Genomic DNA, 22,665 nt, shown 5'->3' with positions numbered 1-22,665 from the left:
CGCCTTCACATTCTTAGTACCTGGCAGATACGAAACCACAAAATTAAACCGGGAGAAAAACAACGACCAGCGCGCCTGTCTAGGATTCAGACGTCTGGCCGACTCAAGATAAATCAAATTTTTGTGATCAGTCAAGACCACCACCTGATGTTTAGCACCCTCAAGCCAATGACGCCACTCCTCGAATGCCCACTTCATCGCCAAAAGCTCCCGATTACCGACGTCATAATTTCGCTCGGCGGGCGAAAATTTTCGAGAAAAGAACGCACAAGGTCTCATCACTGAACAATCTGAACTTTTCTGCGACAAAACCGCCCCCGCTCCGATCTCGGAAGCATCAACTTCCACCTGAAAAGGAAGAGAAACATCAGGCTGGCACAACACCAGAGCAGAAGAAAAACGGCGCTTAAGCTCCCGAAAGGCCTCCACAGCAGCAGGAGACCAATCTGCAACATCAGCACCCTTTTTAGTCAAATCAGTCAAAGGCCTGACAACGCTAGAAAAACCAGTTATGAATCGACGATAAAAGTTAGCAAAGCCCAAAAATTTCTGAAGGCCCTTAAGAGAAGTCGGTTGCGTCCAGTCACAAATAGCCCGAACCTTCACAGGATCCATCTCAATAGAAGAGGGGGAAAAAATGTACCCCAAAAAAGAAATCTTCTGAACCCCAAAAACACACTTTGAACCTTTAACAAACAGAGAATTGGTCCGCAAAACCTGAAAAACCCTCCTAACTTGTTGAACATGAGATTCCCAGTCATCCGAAAAAATCAAGATATCGTCCAAATACACAATCATAAATTTATCCAGATATTCACGGAAAATATTGTGCATAAAAGACTGAAAGACCGAAGGGGCATTTGACAGACCAAAAGGCATCACCAAATACTCAAAATGGCCCTCGGGCGTATTAAATGCGGTTTTCCACTCATCCCCCTGCTTAATTCGCACCAAATTATACGCACCGCGAAGATCAATCTTAGAGAACCACTTCGCCCCCTCAATGCGAGCAAATAAATCTGTCAGCAATGGCAAAGGATACTGATACTTGACTGTGATCTTATTCAAGAGTCTATAATCAATACAAGGTCTCAAAGAACCATCGCTTTTAGCTACGAAAAAGAACCCCGCTCCAAGAGGAGACGAAGAAGGACGAATATGTCCCTTTTCCAAGGACTCCCTAATATACTCTCGCATGGCAGCATGTTCAGGTACAGACAGATTGAATAGACGACCCTTAGGAAATTTACTGCCAGGGATCAAATCTATGGCGCAATCACAATCTCTGTGAGGAGGAAGAGAATTAAGAGTAGATTCCTCAAAAACCTCACGATAATCAGACAAAAACTCAGGAATTTCAGAGGGAATAGATGAAGAAATGGAGACCAGAGATGTGTCCCCATGATTTCCCTGACATCCCCAGCTTAGTACAGACATTGTTTTCCAGTCAAGGACTGGGTTATGAGTTTGCAACCATGGCAATCCCAGCACCAACACATCATGTAGATTATACAGTACAAGGAAGCGAATCACCTCTTGATGGTCTGGAGTCATACGCATAGTCACTTGTGTCCAGTATTGTGGTTTATTACTAGCCAATGGTGTAGAATCAATACCCTTTAAAGGTATAGGAACTTCCAGAGGCTCTAGATCAAACCCACAGCGCCTGGCAAAGGACCAATCCATAAGACTCAAAGCGGCGCCAGAATCCACATACGCATCCGCAACAATAGAAGATAACGAACAAATTAGAGTTACAGACAAAATAAACTTGGACTGCAAAGTGCCAATAGCAGAGGATTTATCAACTTTCTTTGTTCGTTTAGAGCATGCTGATATAACATGAGTAGAATTTCCACAATAGAAGCACAAATGATTTTTGCGCCTATAAATCTGTCGTTCGCTTCTGGACAGAAAGCTATCACATTGCATACTCTGTGGTGCCTCTTCAGAAGACACCGCCAACTGGTGCACAGGTTTGCGTTCCCGTAAACGCCGATCAATCTGAATTGCCATTGTCATGGACTCATTCAGACCAGTAGGCGCAGGAAACCCCACCATGACGTCTTTTACAGCATCAGAGAGACCTTCTCTGAAAATTGCCGCCAGAGCGCACTCATTCCACTGAGTAAGCACAGACCATTTTCGAAATTTTTGGCAATATATTTCGGCTTCATCTTGCCCCTGAGAGAGGGCTATTAGGGCTTTCTCAGCCTGAATCTCCAAATTTGGTTCCTCATAAAGCAACCCCAAAGCCAGAAAAAACGCATCCACATTGAGCAACGCAGGATCCCCTGGTGCCAATGAAAATGCCCAATTTTGGGGGTCACCCCGCAGTAAAGAAATAACAATTTTTACTTGCTGGGCAGGATCTCCAACAGAATGAGATCTCAGCGAAAGAAACAATTTACAATTGTATTTAAAATTTAGAAAACAAGATCGATCTCCAGAAAAAAACTCCGGTATAGGAATTTTAGGTTCAGACCGAGGAGCATGTAACAAAAAATCTTGTATATTCTGAACTTTAGAGGCAAGATTATTCAAATTGGTAGCCAGACTCTGGGGATCCATATTTCAACAGATAAAGTCTGAGCCATTCAGGGGTTAAGAGGAGAGGAAAACAGGAGACTGCAATTAGAGCTGGAGTGCAACTTCAGAGGAAGGAAAAAAAAAAAAAAAAAAAAAGGTTTCACACAGTTCCTTTTCTCTCCTGCTTCAGCCTATAGATTAAACATTTTGGGCTGGCCATACTGTTATGGTTTCCAATGGCAAGGAAACATCAGAAGCATAGAATAAACGGACAAGCTCTCGGGTGATGGAAACTAGAGCTGACCGCGATGCTAAACCTACACACCACACTAGAAGTAGCCAGGGGGCATTCCTGCGTTGTCTCTAGATGCCGCGCGCCAGCCGGAGAACTAACTACCCCTGGTAGAAGAAAACACAGTCCTGGCTTGCCTCCAGAGAATGTCCCTACAGGAGATAGCAGCCCCACACATATAATAACGGTGAGAGCAGATGAAAAGACACACGTAGTATGAAAGCAGATTTAGCACAGAGAGGCCCGCTAACTAAATAGCAGAAAGATACAACAGAGAACTTCGCGGTCAGCTGCAAAACCCTTCAAAACACCATCCTGAAATTACCTTAACTCATGTGACAACTCATGCCACTGGAGTGGTAATTTCAGCCCAACAAGAGCTTCCAGCTGCAGAGATTCACATAAGTGCAAACTGGACAAAACATACAAAAATAGACTTAAGGACTAAAGTGTCCAACTTAGCTGAGCAGAAAACTGGGAGCAGGAACATGCAACAGAATCACTCTGGATACATTGATGGCCAGCATTAGAATGACTGAGGAGCAAGGTTAAATAGGATACTCCCACATCCTGATAGGAACAGGTGAACTGAGAAGGCAAAGCTTGCAGGACACCAGTACCACAAGAGACCACCGGGGGAGCCCACGAACCGAATCACAACAGGGGTCACCGAACCCTCACCAGAGCCCCCAGGCCGATCAGGACGAGCCAGATGAAAGGCAGGAACCAAATCAGCAGCATGGACATCAGAGGCAAAAACCCAAGAATTATCCTCCTGGCCATAACCCTTCCATTTGACAAGGTACTGAAGCCTCCGCCTCGAAAGGCGAGAATCCAAAATCTTCTCAACCACATACTCCAACTCCCCATCAACCAACACAGGAGCAGGAGGATCAACAGAGGGAACAACGGGCACCACATATTTCCGCAATAAAGATCTATGGAAAACATTATGGATGGCAAAAGAGGCCGGAAGGGCCAAACGAAAAGACACCGGATTGATAATCTCAGAAATCCTATAAGGACCAATAAACCGAAGCTTAAACTTAGGGGAAGAAACCTTCATAGGAACATGACGGGAAGACAACCAGACCAAATCCCCAACCCGAAGCCGTGAACCAACACACCGACGACGGTTAGCAAAACGCTGAGCCTACTCCTGAGACAACACCAAATTGTCCACCACATGAGCCCAAATCTGCTGCAACCTGTCAACCACAGAATCCACACCAGGACAATCAGAAGGCTCAACCTGCCCCGAAGAAAAACGGGGATGAAAACCAAAATTACAAAAGAAGGGCGAAACCAAGGTAGCCGAACTAGCCCGATTATTAAGGGGAACTCAGCCAATGGCAAGAAAGCCACCCAATCATCCTGATCAGCAGACACAAAGCATCTCAAATAAGTTTCCAAAGTCTGATTAGTTCGCTCGGTCTGGCCATTTGTCTGCGGATGAAATGCGGAAGAAAAAGACAAATCAATGCCCAGCCTAGCACAAAAGGCCCGCCAAAACCTAGAAACAAACTGGGAACCTCTGTTGGACACAATATTCTCCGGAATACCATGCAAATGAACCACATGCTGAAAAAACAACGGAACCAAATCAGAAGAGGAAGGCAATTTAGGCAAAGGCACCAAATGAACCATCTTAGAGAACCGGTCACAAACCACCCAGATAACCGACATCCTCTGGGAAACCGGAAGATCTGAAATAAAATCCATAGAAATATGCGTCCAGGGCCTCTCAGGGACCGGCAAAGGCAAAAGCAACCCGCTAGCACGGGAACAACAAGGCTTGGCCCGCGCACAAGTCCCACAGGACTGCACAAAAGAACGCACATCACGCGACAAAGAAGGCCACTAAAAGGACCTACCAACCAAATCTCTGGTACCAAAAATACCAGGATGGCCTGCCAACACAGAACAATGAACCTCAGAAATCACTCTACTAGTCCTTCTGTCAGGAACAAACAGTTTGCCCACTGGACAGCGGTCAGGTTTGTCAGCCTGAAATTCCTGCAGAACCCGTCGCAAATCAGGGGAAATGGCCGAAAGGACCACCCCTTCCTTCAGAATGCCGACCGGTTCCAGTACCTCAGGAGAATCAGGCAAAAAACTCCTAGAGAGGGCATCAGCCTTAATATTCTTAGAACCCGGAAGATACGAGACCGCGAAATCAAAACGGGAGAAAAACAAGGACCATCGAGCCTGTCTAGGATTCAGCCGTTTGGCAGACTCGAGGTAAATCAGATTTTTATGATCGGTCAAGACCACAATTTGGTGCTTGGCTCCCTCAAGCCAATGTCGCCATTCCTCAAACGCCCACTTCATAGCCAACAACTCCCGATTGCCGACATCATAATTGCGTTTAGCAGGCGAAAACTTACTGGAAAAGAAGGCACACGGTTTCATCAAGGAACCAACAGAATTCCTCTGAGACAAAACGGCCCCTGCCCCAATCTCAGAAGCATCAACCTCAACCTGAAACGGAAGAGAAACATCCGGCTGACGCAACACCGGGGCAGAAGTGAATCGGCGTTTAAGCTCCTGAAAGGCAGAAACAGCCACAGAGGACCAATTCGTCACATCAGCGCCTTTCTTCGTCAAATCGGTCAGGGGTTTAACCACACTGGAGAAGTTAGCGATGAAACGGCAATAAAAATTAGCAAAGCCCAAAAATTTCTGAAGGCTCTTCACGGATGTGGGCTGAATCCAATCATGAATGGCCTGAACCTTAACTGGATCCATCTCTATAGATGAGGGAGAAAAAATGAAGCCCAAAGAAGAAACCGTCTGCACTCCAAAGAGACACTTAGACCCCTTCACAAACAAAGCATTATCACGAAGGATCTGAAACACCATCCTGACCTGTTTCACATGAGACTCCCAATCATCGGAAAAAATCAAGATATCATCCAAATATACAATCATGAATTTATCAAGATAATTCCAGAAGATATCATGCATGAAGGACTGAAAAACAGATGGAGCATTAGAGAGTCCGAATGGCATCACAAGGTATTCAAAATGGCCTTCAGGCGTATTAAACGCAGTTTTCCATTCATCACCCTGCTTAATACGAACAAGATTATATGCCCCCCGAAGGTCAATCTTAGTAAACCAACTAACCCCCTTAATCCTGGCAAACAAATCGGAAAGCAAAGGTAAAGGGTATTGAAACTTAACCGTGATCTTATTCAAGAGGCGATAATCAATACAGGGTCTCAAGGAGCCATCCTTCTTAGCAACAAAAAAAAATCCCGCTCCCAACGGGGAAGAAGATGGCCGAATATGCCCCTTCTCCAAAGATTCCTTAACATAACTCCGCATGGCGGTATGTTCAGGCACAGACAGGTTGAAAAGTCGGCCCTTGGGAAACTTACAGCCTGGAATCAAGTCAATAGCACAATCACAGTCCCTATGCGGTGGAAGGGAACTGGACTTAGGCTCATCGAATACATCCTGAAAATCAGACAAAAACTCTGGAACCTCAGAAGAGGTGGAAGAGGAGATTGACATCAAAGGAACGTCATTATGAACCCCCTGACAACCCCAACTAGTCACAGACATAGACTTCCAATCCAATACAGGATTATGTATCTGCAACCATGGAAAACCCAGCACAATAGCATCATGCAAATTATGCAACACCAGAAAACGACAATCTTCCTGATGGGCTGGCGCCATGCACATGGTCACCTGTGTCCAAAACTGGGGTTTATTTGTAGCCAAAGGTGTAGCATCAATGCCCCTTAAAGGAATAGGGTTCTGCAAAGACTGCAAGGGGAAACCACAACGCCTGGCAAATTCAAAGTCCATTAAGTTCAAAGCAGCGCCTGAATCCACAAACGCCATGACAGAAAATGACGACAATGAGCAGATCAAGGTCACAGATAACAGAAATTTAGGTTGTACAGTACTGATGGTAACTGAACTAGCGATTCTTTGTACGCTTAGGGCAGACTGAAATGACATGAGAAGCATCGCCACAATAAAGACACAACCTATTCTGACGTCTGAATCCTTGTTATTCCGTTCTAGACAGAATCCGATCACGCTGCATAGGCTCAGGCATCTGCTCTGAGGACAACGCCACAGCGCGCACAGTTCTGCGCTCCCGCAAGCGCCGATCAATCTGAATGGCCAGAGACATAGAATCATTCAGACCAACAGGCGTGGGAAACCCCACCATAACATCTTTAACAGATTCAGAAAGACCCTTTCTGAAAATTGCAGCCAAAGCATCATCATTCCATTTAGTCAGCACAGACCATTTTCTAAATTTCTGACAATACAATTCTGCCGCTTCTTGACCCTGAGACAGGGCCAACAAAGTTTTCTCCGCTTGATCCACAGAATTTGGTTCATCATATAATAATCCTAGAGCCTGAAAAAAGGCGTCTACATTAAGCAAGGCCAGATTCCCAGATTCCAGTGAAAATGCCCAATCCTGAGGGTCGCTGTTGTGAATTCGCTTTTTGCTCCCTCTAGTGGTTACTAGTTTTTTGACTCTGGTTTTTCTGTCATTCCTTTTATCCGCACCTGGGTCGTTAGTTAGGGGTGTTGCTATATAAGCTCCCTGGACCTTCAGTTCAATGCCTGGCAACGTAGTTATCAGAGCTAGTCTGCTGTGCTCTTGTCTACTGATCCTGGTTCCAGTTATATCAGCTAAGTCTGCCTTTTGCTTTTTGCTATTTGTTTTGGTTTTGTATTTTTGTCCAGCTTGTTCCAAATATATATCCTGACCTTTGCTGGAAGCTCTAGGGGGCTGGTGTTCTCCCCCCGGACCGTTAGACGGTTCGGGGGTTCTTGAATTTCCAGTGTGGATTTTGATAGGGTTTTTGTTGACCATATAAGTTACCTTTCTTATTTCTGCTATCAGTAAGTGGGCCTCTCTGTGCTAAACCTGGTTCATTTCTGTGTTTGTCATTTCCTCTTACCTCACCGTTATTATTTGTGGGGGGCTTCTATCCAGCTTTGGGGTCCCCTTCTCTGGAGGCAAGAAAGGTCTTTTGTTTTCCTCTATTAGGGGTAGCTAGATTCTCCGGCTGGCGCGTGTCATCTAGAATCAACGTAGGAATGATCCCCGGCTACTTCTAGTGTTGGCGTTAGGAGTAGATATATGGTCAACCCAGTTACCACTGCCCTATGAGCTGGATTTTTGTATTCTGCAGACTTCCACGTTCCTCTGAGACCCTCGCCATTGGGGTCATAACAGTTTGCCAGGCCAGTATTAAATGTTTAATGCATTGCAGAAGAGGGATTATAAGAAAGAAGATTCTGAGTTTTTTTTTTTTTTTCTTCTTCCCCTTTACCTCAGAGTGGCTATGCTTGCTGCAGACATGAATGTCCAGACCTTGATTACAAGTGTGGACCAGCTGGCTACTCGTGTGCAGGGCATACAAGACTATGTTATCAGAAATCCTAGGTCAGAACCTAAAATACCGATTCCTGAACTGTTTTCCGGAGACAGGTTTAAGTTTAGGAATTTCGTGAATAATTGTAAATTGTTTTTGTCCCTGAGACCCTGTTCATCTGGAGACTCTGCTCAGCAAGTTAAAATTATTATTTCGTTCTTACGGGGCGACCCTCAGGATTGGGCTTTTTCGCTGGCACCAGGAGATCCGGCATTGGCTGATATTGATGCGTTTTTTCTGGCGCTCGGTTTGCTTTATGAGGAACCCAATCTTGAGATTCAGGCAGAAAAGGCCTTGCTGGCTATGTCTCAGGGGCAGGATGAGGCTGAAGTGTATTGCCAAAAATTTCGGAAATGGTCCGTGCTGACACATTGGAACGAGTGTGCACTGGCCGCTAATTTTAGAAATGGTCTTTCTGAAGCCATTAAGAATGTTATGGTGGGTTTTCCCATTCCCACAGGTCTGAATGATACTATGGCACTGGCTATTCAAATTGACCGGCGGTTGCGGGAGCGCAAAACCGCAAATTCCCTCAAGGTGTTGTCTGAACAGACACCTAATTCGGTGCAATGTGATAGAAAAACCGCAAATTCCCTCATGGTGTTGTCTGAACAGACACCTGATTTAATGCAATGTGATAGAATCCTGACTAGAAATGAGCGGAAAATTCATAGACGCCGGAATGGCTTGTGCTACTACTGTGGTGATTCTACACATGTTATCTCAGCATGCTCTAAACGTATAGCTAAGGTTGTTAGTCCTGTCACCGTTGGTAATTTGCAACCTAAATTTATTCTGTCTGTAACTTTGATTTGCTCACTGTCGTCTTATCCTGTCATGGCGTTTGTAGATTCAGGTGCTGCCCTGAGTCTTATGGATCTGTCATTTGCTAAGCGCTGTGGTTTTACTCTTGAACCATTAGAAAATCCTATTCCTCTTAGGGGTATTGATGCTACGCCATTGGCAGCAAATAAACCGCAGTATTGGACACAAGTTACCATGTGCATGACTCCTGAACACCGCGAGGTGATACGTTTCCTGGTTTTACATAAAATGCATGATTTGGTTGTTTTAGGGCTGCCATGGTTACAGACCCATAATCCAGTCCTGGACTGGAAGGCTATGTCAGTCTCAAGTTGGGGCTGTCGTGGTATTCATGGGGATTCCCTGCCCGTGTCTATTGCTTCTTCTACGCCTTCGGAAGTTCCTGAGTATTTGTCTGATTATCAGGATGTCTTCAGTGAGTCTGAGTCCAGTGCACTGCCTCCTCATAGGGACTGTGACTGTGCTATAGATTTGATCCCAGGCAGTAAATTTCCTAAGGGAAGACTGTTTAATCTGTCGGTACCTGAACATACCGCTATGCGTTCATATATCAAGGAGTCTCTGGAGAAAGGACATATTCGTCCGTCTTCTTCCCCTCTTGGTGCGGGATTCTTTTTTGTGGCAAAAAAGGACGGATCTTTGAGGCCTTGTATTGATTATCGGCTTTTAAATAAGATCACTGTCAAATTTCAGTATCCTTTACCACTGTTGTCTGACTTGTTTGCCCGGATTAAGGGTGCCAAGTGGTTCACCAAGATAGACCTTCGTGGTGCGTACAACCTTGTGCGCATTAAGCAAGGTGATGAATGGAAAACCGCATTCAATACGCCCGAAGGTCATTTTGAGTACTTGGTGATGCCTTTTGGGCTCTCCAATGCGCCTTCAGTTTTTCAGTCCTTTATGCATGACATCTTCCGGAAGTATCTGGATAAATTTTTGATTGTTTATCTGGATGATATTTTGGTTTTTTCTGATAATTGGGATTCGCATGTGGAGCAGGTCAGGTTGGTCTTTAAAATTTTGCGTGAAAATTCTTTGTTTGTCAAGGGCTCAAAGTGTCTCTTTGGTGTACAGAAGGTTCCCTTTTTGGGGTTCATTTTTTCCCCTTCTGCTGTGGAGATGGACCCAGTCAAGGTCCGAGCTATTCTTGATTGGACTCAGCCCTCGTCAGTTAAGAGTCTTCAGAAGTTCTTGGGTTTCGCTAACTTCTACCGTCGTTTTATCGCTAATTTTTCTAGCATTGTGAAACCTTTGACGGATATGACCAAGAAGGGCTCCGATGTAGCCAACTGGGCTCCTGCTGCCGTGGAGGCTTTCCAGGAGTTGAAACGCCGGTTTACTTCGGCGCCTGTTTTGTGCCAGCCCGATGTCTCACTTCCCTTTCAGGTTGAGGTGGATGCTTCAGAGATTGGAGCGGGGGCCGTTTTGTCGCAGAGAGGCCCTGGTTGCTCTGTTATGAAACCTTGTGCCTTTTTCTCTAGGAAGTTTTCGCCTGCCGAGCGAAATTATGATGTGGGCAATCGGGAGTTGTTGGCCATGAAATGGGCATTTGAGGAGTGGCGTCATTGGCTCGAGGGTGCTAAGCATCGTGTGGTGGTCTTGACTGATCACAAAAATCTGATGTATCTCGAGTCTGCTAAACGCCTTAATCCGAGACAGGCCCGCTGGTCATTGTTTTTCTCCCGCTTTGATTTTGTTGTCTCGTATTTACCAGGTTCAAAGAATGTGAAGGCCGATGCTCTTTCTAGGAGCTTTGTGCCTGATGCTCCTGAAGTCGCTGATCCTGTTGGTATTCTTAAAGATGGAGTTATCTTGTCAGCTATTTCTCCGGATCTGCGACGTGTGTTGCAGAGATTTCAGGCGGATAGGCCTGAGTCTTGTCCACCTGACAGACTGTTTGTCCCGGATAAGTGGACCAGCAGAGTCATTTCCGAGGTTCATTCCTCGGTGTTGGCAGGTCACCCGGGAATTTTTGGCACCAGAGATCTGGTGGCCAGGTCCTTTTGGTGGCCTTCTTTGTCAAGGGATGTGCGGTCATTTGTGCAGTCCTGTGGGACTTGTGCTCGAGCTAAGCCTTGCTGTTCTCGTGCCAGCGGTTTGCTCTTGCCCTTGCCTGTCCCGAAGAGACCTTGGACACATATCTCCATGGATTTCATTTCTGATCTTCCGCTATCTCAGGGCATGTCCGTTATCTGGGTGATATGTGATCGCTTCTCCAAGATGGTCCATTTGGTTCCTTTGCCTAAGCTGCCTTCCTCTTCCGATCTGGTTCCTGTGTTTTTCCAGAACGTGGTTCGTTTGCACGGCATCCCTGAGAATATTGTGTCAGACAGAGGATCCCAGTTCGTTTCCAGGTTCTGGCGATCCTTTTGTAGTAGGATGGGCATTGATTTGTCGTTTTCGTCTGCTTTCCATCCTCAGACTAATGGACAGACGGAGCGAACCAATCAGACTTTGGAGGCTTATTTGAGGTGTTTTGTCTCTGCTGATCAGGACGATTGGGTGACATTCTTGCCGTTGGCTGAGTTTGCCCTTAATAATCGGGCTAGTTCCGCCACCTTGGTTTCGCCTTTTTCTGCAACTCTGGTTTCCATCCTCGCTTTTCTTCGGGTCATGTGGAGCCTTCTGACTGTCCTGGGGTGGATTCTGTGGTGGATAGGTTGCAGCGGATCTGGAATCATGTGGTGGACAACTTGAAGTTGTCACAGGAGAGGGCTCAGCGCTTTGCCAACCGCCGCCGCGGTGTGGGTCCCCGACTACGCGTTGGGGATTTGGTATGGCTTTCTTCCCGCTTTGTTCCTATGAAGGTCTCCTCTCCCAAATTTAAACCTCGTTTTATTGGGCCTTACAAGATATTGGAAATCCTTAATCCTGTATCTTTTCGTCTGGATCTTCCTGTGTCGTTTGCTATTCACAATGTATTTCATAGGTCCTTGTTGCGGCGGTACATTGTGCCTGTAGTTCCTTCTGCTGAGCCTCCTGCTCCGGTGTTGGTTGAGGGCGAGTTGGAGTACGTGGTGGAGAAGATCTTGGATTCTCGCCTCTCCAGGCGGAGGCTTCAGTACCTGGTCAAGTGGAAGGGCTATGGTCAGGAGGATAATTCCTGGGTGGTCGCCTCTGATGTTCATGCGGCCGATTTAGTTCGTGCCTTTCATGCCGCTCATCCTGATCGCCCTGGTGGTCGTGGTGAGGGTTCGGTGACCCCTCACTAAGGGGGGGGTACTGTTGTGAATTCGCTTTTTGCTCCCTCTAGTGGTTACTAGTTTTTTGACTCTGGTTTTTCTGTCATTCCTTTTATCCGCACCTGGGTCGTTAGTTAGGGGTGTTGCTATATAAGCTCCCTGGACCTTCAGTTCAATGCCTGGCAACGTAGTTATCAGAGCTAGTCTGCTGTGCTCTTTTCTACTGATCCTGGTTCCAGTTATATCAGCTAAGTCTGCCTTTTGCTTTTTGCTATTTGTTTTGGTTTTGTATTTTTGTCCAGCTTGTTCCAAATATATATCCTGACCTTTGCTGGAAGCTCTAGGGGGCTGGTGTTCTCCCCCCGGACCGTTAGACGGTTCGGGGGTTCTTGAATTTCCAGTGTGGATTTTGATAGGGTTTTTGTTGACCATATAAGTTACCTTTCTTATTTCTGCTATCAGTAAGCGGGCCTCTCTGTGCTAAACCTGGTTCATTTCTGTGTTTGTCATTTCCTCTTACCTCACCGTTATTATTTGTGGGGGGCTTCTATCCAGCTTTGGGGTCCCCTTCTCTGGAGGCAAGAAAGGTCTTTTGTTTTCCTCTATTAGGGGTAGCTAGATTCTCCGGCTGGCGCGTGTCATCTAGAATCAACGTAGGAATGATCCCCGGCTACTTCTAGTGTTGGCGTTAGGAGTAGATATATGGTCAACCCAGTTACCACTGCCCTATGAGCTGGATTTTTGTATTCTGCAGACTTCCACGTTCCTCTGAGACCCTCGCCATTGGGGTCATAACAGGTCGCCACGCAACAGGGAGATGACAATTTTAACCTGCTGAATGGGATCACCAGAGGAACGAGGTTTCAGAGCAAAAAACAGTTTACAGTTGTTTTTAAAACTCAAAAATTTGTACCTGTCCCCAAAAAACAAATCAGGAGTAGGAATCCTAGGCTCTAAAAGCGGAGTCTGAATAATATAATCAGAAATACCCTGTACCCTAGCAGCAAGCTGGTCTACACGAGAAACTAATCCCTGAACATCCATGCTAGCACAAGTCTCCTTAGTCACCCAGAGGAAAGGAGGGAAGGAAAGAAAAAACAGGCTACAGAAAAAAAAATGGCTCAATACCTTTCTTCCCTTCTTCTGAGATGCATTTAACTCATTGTTGGCCAGTTGTACTGTTATGATCCGGTGACCTTGGAGCCGTATGAGAGACTTTCTGAGGAGTATGTGGTATCTGTACTGACCGCAATCCCTAAACTGACACCACAACTAGAAGTAGCCGTGGGGTGTGCCTAACACGTCCTAGACACCTCGACACAGCCGGAGGACTAAATACCCCTATAGATGGAAATGGGAATTCTATCTTGCCTCAGAGCAGAACCCCAAAGGATAGGCATCCCCCCACAAATATTGACTGTGAGTATAAGAGGAAAGACACACGCAGGCAGAAAAACAGAATTTAGCAAAAGAGGCACTTCTAGCTAAATAGAAAAGGATAGGACAGAATTCTAAGCGGTCAGTATTAAAATCCTAAAAATATCCACAGCAGAAAATACAAATATTCTACATCTAACTAAAGACATAGCAAGTATATCTGCAACTCCTGAGAATCCAGCATGACTGAAAAATCCAAACAAAGTCTAAGCTGGACAAAAAACACAATGAATTGCACTGAATTGCAAAGCACACTGCATGTGTGCACAGAGACAAAAAAACAGACACTTATCTTAGCTGAATTGGCAGCAGAGCATGAGGAACCAGAGAGAGATGCAATCCCTCCAAGAACAATGGACAACTGGCCAGGAGTAATGGATCCTGCACACCTAAATACCTGGTAGAGCTGCAATCAGCAGAAACACCTGCCCTGGATTACAACCCCAAGACAACTGCACTACCATTAACAACCACCGGAGGGAGCCCAAGAGCAGAATTCACAACATGTCTCGGATTCCCTGGACTACATCGGACCTGCGTGGTGAACCAGGTAAAGCATGGGGGAGTTTTTGTTTGTGTTTTTTCTTTTTATTTACTAGGATAGTAACAGGGGGTGTCTCATAGGCACCTCTCCGTTACTAAAACCAGAGCTTAATATCAGCTGTGTTTTTGGACAATTCACAGCTGACATCCACCCAAAGCACCATTACACCGATTGCCAAAGCACGAGGGAAGAGCCACAGTGAATGTGATACGCCACTTCCCTAATGTGATGCAACACTTCTGGGGTGGCTGCGGACTGGTATTTTTAGGTTGGGAAAGGCTCAATAGCTAGGGACTTTCCCATCCTGATAATATCAGTTCACAGGTGTCTGCTTTACCTTGGCTGGTTACAAAAACGGGAGGAGACCCCACATCGTTTTTTCATTTATTTATTTAATCATAAAAATCTGTCCAATAAGCTCCACAGGGTGAAATTTTATAATATGTCGGGGGTTGTGCAATATATTAGACAAAAATAACACAAATAAGCACAAAATGTAGTTTTTAAATGAAGTTCTTTATCATTAAGGGAAAAAGAAATACAAACTTACAAGGCCCTGTGTGAAATTGCCCTCTAAACCAAATAACTGGTTGGGCCACCTTTAGCAGCAACAACTGCAATAAAGCGTTTGTGATCACTGGCAACGAGTCTTTTACAACATTCTAGAGGAATTTTGGCCCACTCATCTTTGTAAAATTGTTGGTAATGAGCAACTTTGGAGGGTCTCCGAGCATGAACCACCTTTTGTTTTATATCAAGCCACAGCATCTCAATTGGATTAAGGTCAGGATTTTGACTAGGCCGCTCCAAAGTCTTAGTTTTGTTTTTCTTTAGCCATTCAGAGGAGGACTTGCTGGTGTGTTTTGGATCATTGTCCTACTTCACAACCCAAGTGCACTTTAGCTTGGGGTCACAAACAGATTGCCGGACATTCTCCTTCAGGATTTTATGATAGGCAGCGGAATTCATGGTTCTGTTTATCACAGCAAGTCTTCCAGGTCCTGAAGCAGCAAAACAGCCCCAGACCATCACACTACCAGTACCATATTTTACTGTTGGTATAGTGTTCCTTTTCTGAAATGCTTTGTGTTACTTCTACACCTGGTGTAATAAGACATATACCTTCCAAAAAGTTCAACCTTTGTCTCGTCAGTCCACAGAGCATTCTCCCCAAAGTCTTGAGGATCATCAAGATGTTTTCTGGCAAAATGAGACAAGCCTTTAGATGTTCTCATTGCTCAGCAGTGGTTTTCGTCTTGGAGCTATTTTTGCCCAGTGTCTTTCTTATGGTGGAGTCATGATCACTGACCTCAACTGAGCAAGTGAGGCCTGCAGTTATTTGGATCTTTTTTTGTGGGGTCTTTTGTGACCTCTTGGATAAGTCATCACTGCTCTTTTGAGGTAATTTTGGTCAGCCGGACACTCCTGGGAAGGTTAATCACTGTTCCAGGTTTTTGTTATTTGTGGATAATGTCTCTCCCTGTGGTTCACTGGAGTACCAAAGCTTTCGAAATGGCTTTACAACCTTTTCCAGACTAAAAAATCTCAATTACTTTGTTTCTCATTTGTTTGCATTTTGTGTTTACTTGTGTTATCTTTGTCTAATATTTAAATTTGTTTGGTGATCTGAAACATTTAAGTGACAAACATGCAAAAGTATAGGAAATCAGGAAGGGGCAAACACTTTTTCACACCACTGTATGTCTATCTATTATCTATATCTCTAGATCCAACAGAAAAAAAACAGATTCTCTTCTCCAATGATTAATGTCAAAGTCCTTTACTGCTACTTCAATTCAAGTGGACATACATATTAAAACCATTTACAATTACAAAACAGGGGAATGTGTAGGATGCCAAAAACAGACTCAGGGCACAATATAAAAACATTTTACATTTACAACAAAATACCATTCATATATACCTGAAGACCTGTGCATCAAACCACCACATTAGGTTGTGAATATAATGGAAAGATATACACACATTGAATATAAATAAGATTTAAATAATGAATAGTAGAGTGATCCATAGAGTAAATAGATATACAAATGTATATATAAAAACAAAAGAAACTAAACAAAGTGCATTCAAATAATACTCCAAAGTGTGGCAGTATGGGAGTCTCACAAAGGGAGAACTAAACCAGTGCAAACAAATGAGCAGACCAAGGTACGAAATCAAATAACATCCACACATAACCATAATATGTTAACCCCTTTACCCCCCAAGGCTGTTTTCACCTTTATGACCAGGCCAAATTTTACAATTCTGATCAGTCTCATGTTATGTAGTAATAACTCTTGAACACTACAATGGATTCAACTGAGTCTGATGCTCATTTTTGTGACATATTGTACTTAAGTGCACTTATATCAGAGAGTGATGTCACACAAAATAGTTTATACAAACATTTCCCACATGTCTACTTTACATCAGCACAATTTTTGAAACATTTTTTTTTTTTAGCAAATTAGAACGGTTAAAAGTTGACCAGCGATTTCTCATTTTTACAACAAAATTTACAAAACCATTTTTTAGGGACTACCTCACATTTGAAGTGACTTTTAGGGGCCTATATGACAGAAAATACCCAAAAGCGACGACATTCTAAAAACTACACCCCTCAAGGTGCTCAAAACAACATTCAAAAAGTTTATTTACCCTTCATGTGCTTCACAGGAATTAATGGAATGTGGAAGGAAAAAATGAACATTTTAACTTTTTTTGACAAAAATTTTACTTTAGACCCAAATTTCTTTATTTTCACAAGGGGCAGCAGAATTTACCTGCCCAGGTCTCAGAACTAATGCCCTCTCAAGATGCAGCAAACCCATGTAGTAAAGGTGGTGGCCACACAGGTGTAAAATACTGATGAGACAACCACTCACAGCCTACGAATTCATGGAGGGGGTGATTACTTAGTATTAGATTGCACAAAAGCGGCTTATATAGGGCACTGGTCACACACAGGTAATGAACAGCATCTGACGTATTGCCTATTAGTGATGCCCATACTATTAGAACAGGCAGGCTGCTGAGCACTATCTAAATGCATCCCATGAGAACAGACATCCAAGTTTGCAAGGATAATAATAATGGACCTAGCTGCACCCTGAAAATGAAGTGCAAAAAAAAATATAAATAATATATCAGGTATTGATCGATATTTTGGCCAAGATGTGCAAGTTCGCAACTCGCGTGAAGGGTCCTCACACTTGTGAGTCCTAACACTAAACTTGTAGTAAAGATGGCGGCAACAAATCACCAGTATTTTGTACTTGTGTTGCCACCATCTTTACTATATGGGTTTGCTGCGTCCTGAGCTGAGAGTGCATTAGTTCTGAGACCTTTTGGAGGATTTTTAGTCCTCTTTTTGTGGCTCTGCTATTAAGTTTAGTATTATTACAAGGGTAACGGGAAAATAGACCCCACAATTTGTTGTGCAATTTCTCCTGAGCATGCTGATTCTCCATATATGGGGAAAAACCACAGTTTTTTTTGCACACGACAGGGCTCAGAAAGGAAAGAGCGCCATTTGACTTTTTGAATGCAGAATTTGTAGGCATAATTAGCGGACTCCATGTTGCGTTTGGAGAGACCCTGATGTGCCTAAACAGTGGAAACCTCCCACAAGTAACACTGGTTTGGAAAGTAGACCCCTCAGGGAACTTACGTATATGTTTGGTGAGCACCTTGAGCCCCCCCCAGGTGCTTCACAGAAGTTTTTAATGTTTAGCCGTGAAAATAAAAAAAATCTGATTTTTCCCACAAAAATGTTTACTAGCCCCAAATTTTGCATTTTCACAAGGGTACCAGGAGAAATTGCACTGTACAATTTGTTGTGCAATGACTCCTGAGCACGAAGATACCCAATGTGTGGAGGAAAACTACTGTTTGAAAGGAAAGAGCACGATTTGACTTTTTGAATGCAAAATTTGCTTGAATAATTGCGTTTCGAGATCCCCATGGCAAGGAGTGATGTTTTGGAATGCAGACTTTGATGGAATGGTCTGGGGGTGTCATGTCGTGTTTGGAGAGCCCCTGTTGTGTCTAAAAAGTGGAAAACCCCCACAAGTGACCCCATTTTGGAAACTAGACCCCTCAAGGAATGTGACTAGATGTGTGGTGAATGTTGTAAATCCCCCAGGGGCTTCACAGAAATTTAAACCATAAAGCCGTGAAAATACAAAAAAAAAAATCAAATTTTTTATTTTAACCCCCAATTTTTTATTTTCATGAGGGTAACAGGACAAAATGGACACCAAAATTTGTTGTTCAATTCCTCCTTAGTACACCGATACCCCATGTGTGGTTGAAAAGTACTTTTGAGGTACAGTGCAAAGGTCAGAAAGGAAAGAGCACCATATTGGAGTACAGATCTTGCTGGACTGGTTTGAAAGTGCCATGTCACATTGGTAGAGTCCCTGAGGTGCCAGAACAGCAGAACCCCCCATAAACTACACATTTTACAAACTACGCTCAATTAATTCATCTGGGGTGCAGTGATTATATTGACACCTCAGATGTGGCACAGAATTTTATACCATTGGACAGTGAAGAAAAAAATATTAAATTTTTACCACCAAAATTTAGTTTTGGCCCAGATTTTACATTTTCACAAGGGGAAATACTTTCTATTCCAATTTTTGGGAGGCAGAATGAACAAAACACAGCAATTCTGGAATTTTTTGGGGGGGATTGTTTTTGCCGTTCTGCATGTTGTAAAATTGATAAGGCAGCTTTATTCTTCAGGTCAGTACGATTACAGTGATATCACATTTATATAATTTTTTTGTATTTGGCGCTTTTACACAATAAAAACTATTTTATAGAAAAAATTATTATTTTTGCATCACCTGTATTCATTTTTACTTTTCGATTGACGGAGCTGCATGGTGGATTGTTTTTTTGAGGGACAAGATGACGATTTCCGATCTACCATTTTTATTTACATTCATCTTTTTTATCGCGTTTTGTTCCATTTTTTGTTCAGCGGTATGATAATAAAGCATTGTGTTTTTACTTTTTTTTTACGGTGTTCACTGAAGGGGTTAACTAGTGGCACTGCACACTAGTGAACTATTTTGCTAGTGCCTGGTGACCTGGATGTCATCATGACAGCATCAGGTCACCATGTCAACAATTGGGCCCCTGAAATAACGTTGTGGAGGGCACGATTGAAGAGCAAAGGGGGCTCCCTCCTTCTACCTGCCTGCTAAATGCTGGGATCGCAGTATTTAGGGGGGTTAAAGTGCTGGGCACTGCTCCTGGCACTGAGTGCCGGGTGTCAGCTGTCTGGATCAGCGGTGATCGCTGTATTGAAACGTCAATGGTAGCATTAGGGGGGTTAATACATCTGTAAACAATACAGGAGAGTAGCTACTACATGAATGGTCCCCAGGGACGCAAAGGGGGATTTTGTCTCTCGTATTGACACTGAGGTCAAATAGGTTATTATTATCTATATAGAATTCACTGCTGTCCAAAAATGCATGAAAAAAACACTACAAAAAAGCAGCAAATCCACAGACATTTTTAGACCTGCGTTTTTGTAGCCTTTTTTTACAGACTTCATTGAAGTCAATGGGTGAAAAAACACTGCAAAAACGCTGAAAGAATTGACATGTTGCAGATATGAATCTGCACCAAATCTGCAAGTCCAATAAGCAACATATGCATGAGACTTCAGGATTCTCATTCACTTTGCTGGCATTAGGATTCCCTTCAGGTTTTTGTGACAAATCCTAACTGGAAAAACGCTGCAGAAAAGCAACGTGTGCACATGGCCTAAGAGATACAGTACTGCTCTACCAGCAGCACCTTCATAGGAGATCAGTAAAATAAGAAATAAACCATAAAAACGATATTCCTTTGTAACTAATATAATAATATTAACTTGCACAATGAAATTAAAATGTTATTTTACCAACACAGTGAACACCAAAAGATCCGAAGTTATAGCAACAATGGAGAATTTTTTTTTCTTTATTTCTCATCAAAATATTGTTTTTATGTTTTCCAATGCATTATATGGTAAATTAAATGGTGACTGTCAAAATTCTAACCCACCTTACAAAAATAGATCTACATACTACTATATCAAGGAGAAAAAAAATAAGGAAAAAGTTATGGCTCTTGAAAAATGGGTATGCAAAAACAAAAGAGGAAAAATGTAAAATGACCTGGTTAAAATTGTAGCCAAATAATACTGTATAGGTGTTGTAATCCTTCCCCTTCATCTCCTGTACATTGGAGTAACAGCTAAAGCTACACAGCTGGGAATACAGCTCACAACTGCATTCTAGAACTGCACATCAGGATTACCGTGGTTGTTTTTTTAAGGAGTTGTCCACTACTGGAAAACCCTTGCTTAATCAATTCTAGGCCCTGTAGAATATAAAAACAATGTATACTCACCTCCCACAGTGGCGTCATCCCAGCAAAGTCTCCCCTTCTTTTCCCAGTGGTTACGTGACATTGCAGTTCATCAGTATTCCATTACAGTGGACATCCCCTCCAACACAATAGTAAAGACAGATGTCTGTGAGAGGCCGCCGATTGGTTGCAGCAGACACGTGACACAATGTCACGTCACCCACTGTGAAAAGTACAGTAGTACCAGCATCTCTGGAACGAAGCCACTACAGGAGATGAGTTTATATTATTTTTTTCTCTATTGAGCTACGAATCAGGGGTTCTCCAATAGTGAACAACCACTTTAAGTATTTCCGCAGTTTGATTTACGTCAAAAGTAGTATTTTTTTACTTGATAATGAAAAAACGTCTCATACAGCTCTTCTCATTCCATGCAGGACGTATTGGGTCACCATTTACAGTATATTACTCTGCTGCCAAGTTTGCACTGGAAGGTTTCTTCAGTTCTCTCCGCAGAGAATTTATACTCAGCAAGAATAATGTGTCTGTGACTGTGGCCGTTCTGGGATTTATTGATACAGGTGAGGTTGAAGGCATCTTTCAATAGGCACTAAGATATTATTTTTATAAATTAGTTGTGTATGATATCTGTTTTGGAACGAAGGTTTAACACTCTTTTACCAGAGCACCCGGAAGAGAAGAAAATATTAAAATTTCAGGAAAGCTGAGGCACCAAAATAACAGGTTCTTGATAAAAAAAAAAACCTACTTCTTTATTCCATGTCAATTAAAAAGCATCACAGGAAACTGTGTGAATTTTCTCTGGGCTTGAAAAATGCCAGTTATGGCCGAAATGGGTTCTTCCTGTGATGCTTTTTAATTGACATGGAATAAAGAAGAAGTTTTTTTTTTATCCAGAACCTGTTATTTTGGTGCCTCGGTTTTCCTGAAATGTTCTTATTGTTTTTGGACCAGGTGGGACGCCCTGCTGAGTTTAGCACATATTGGTCAATGCTGCAGATGAATTCATTTTGGGAAGAAAATAGGAGTAGAAGCTATACCTATGGCCACTAGCAAGAGACAACTAATTACAAAAAAATTAATATGCAATATAAGTATATGCAGACGTGAACACCGTGGAAGCACTTAGCAGTCCTCACCCTGGAGCAGATTCCCCAAATCTACCTACATGCAACTGGTTTTGCCAGGGAAAGTTGCCAATCAGTGAGGTATGACATGATAGCAGTTCAGATATTGTATGTAATAAATGGAGAAGAATCTGTTGCTTGTTCCATGTTTGGTGGTTGCAAGTGGAAGAATATCCTTTATGGTGTCTGCATGTCTTAATAAGACATATATTTATAAGCTTTCTTGTTGGGACTACACTTACAATGTGATAAATATTGAGGGTCTAGGTGAGTATTTCATGATTTCAGGTATACTGCTATCACAAGGGAAGACTATGTGACATCTGTTTTGTATTTTACAGAAAGTGCTCTACAGGTAATACGTGGCAAAATTACCATGTCACCATCACCCAAGGAGGAATGTGCGGACGAGGTAGTTAAAGCAGCCGTCTTGCGTCAGCCAGAAGTCTTTTATCCTTTCTGGCGCACTAAGCTGATTTACGTGTTGCATAGTTTAGCTCCAAATCTCATTGACAATCTACTAAATAAAATGTATATGCTAGAAAACATTTAATAAACTGCAATAAAAGACTCCAATGTCTATATCTCATTATTTTTAGCCCTTTTTTGTTAGTAAGTAGTGTTGGTGAGACCAGTGAATGATTATGTGATCTTTGGTCTAAAGGGTATCGTTTCTCCTTATGGAGAGTGACATACCTGCTCTGGCTTGTCAAGGTAAGGAGGCTTATTCACCGTGCAATGCTCCTCTGGGAATTTAAATATGCTAATTGCCTCTGCTGAAAAAAAGAGGACTTAACTCTATAGCGCCACCTATTGGAAGTAGCGATCCTACAAGTCACAATCAACCCTTTAACGAGTCGTGCAATATGACTTAGGATAAAAGCCAAATCAGTATCTCAATTCGCAGACACGG

The 22,665-nt window shown here is 43.2% G+C and overlaps 1 protein-coding gene across 1 annotated transcript in view; it reads left to right on the top strand.

Annotated features, from left to right (window-relative positions):
- Window positions 1-22,323, top strand: part of LOC143815426 (hydroxysteroid 11-beta-dehydrogenase 1-like protein A) — a 70,058-nt gene extending 47,735 nt beyond the window's left edge. Inside the window, exons 5-6 of the mRNA XM_077294592.1 lie at window positions 21,042-21,185; window positions 22,094-22,323. Of these exons, the coding sequence (XP_077150707.1) occupies window positions 21,042-21,185; window positions 22,094-22,305 (356 nt within the window). The 3' untranslated portion in view covers window positions 22,306-22,323. The remainder of the gene's footprint in view (window positions 1-21,041; window positions 21,186-22,093) is intronic.
- Window positions 22,324-22,665: the final 342 nt, after the last annotated feature.

This window comes from Ranitomeya variabilis, chromosome 1 (assembly GCF_051348905.1).
Source record: "Ranitomeya variabilis isolate aRanVar5 chromosome 1, aRanVar5.hap1, whole genome shotgun sequence".
NCBI classification, from domain to species: domain Eukaryota; kingdom Metazoa; phylum Chordata; class Amphibia; order Anura; family Dendrobatidae; genus Ranitomeya; species Ranitomeya variabilis.
This window is presented reverse-complemented; position numbering and strand designations above follow the sequence as displayed.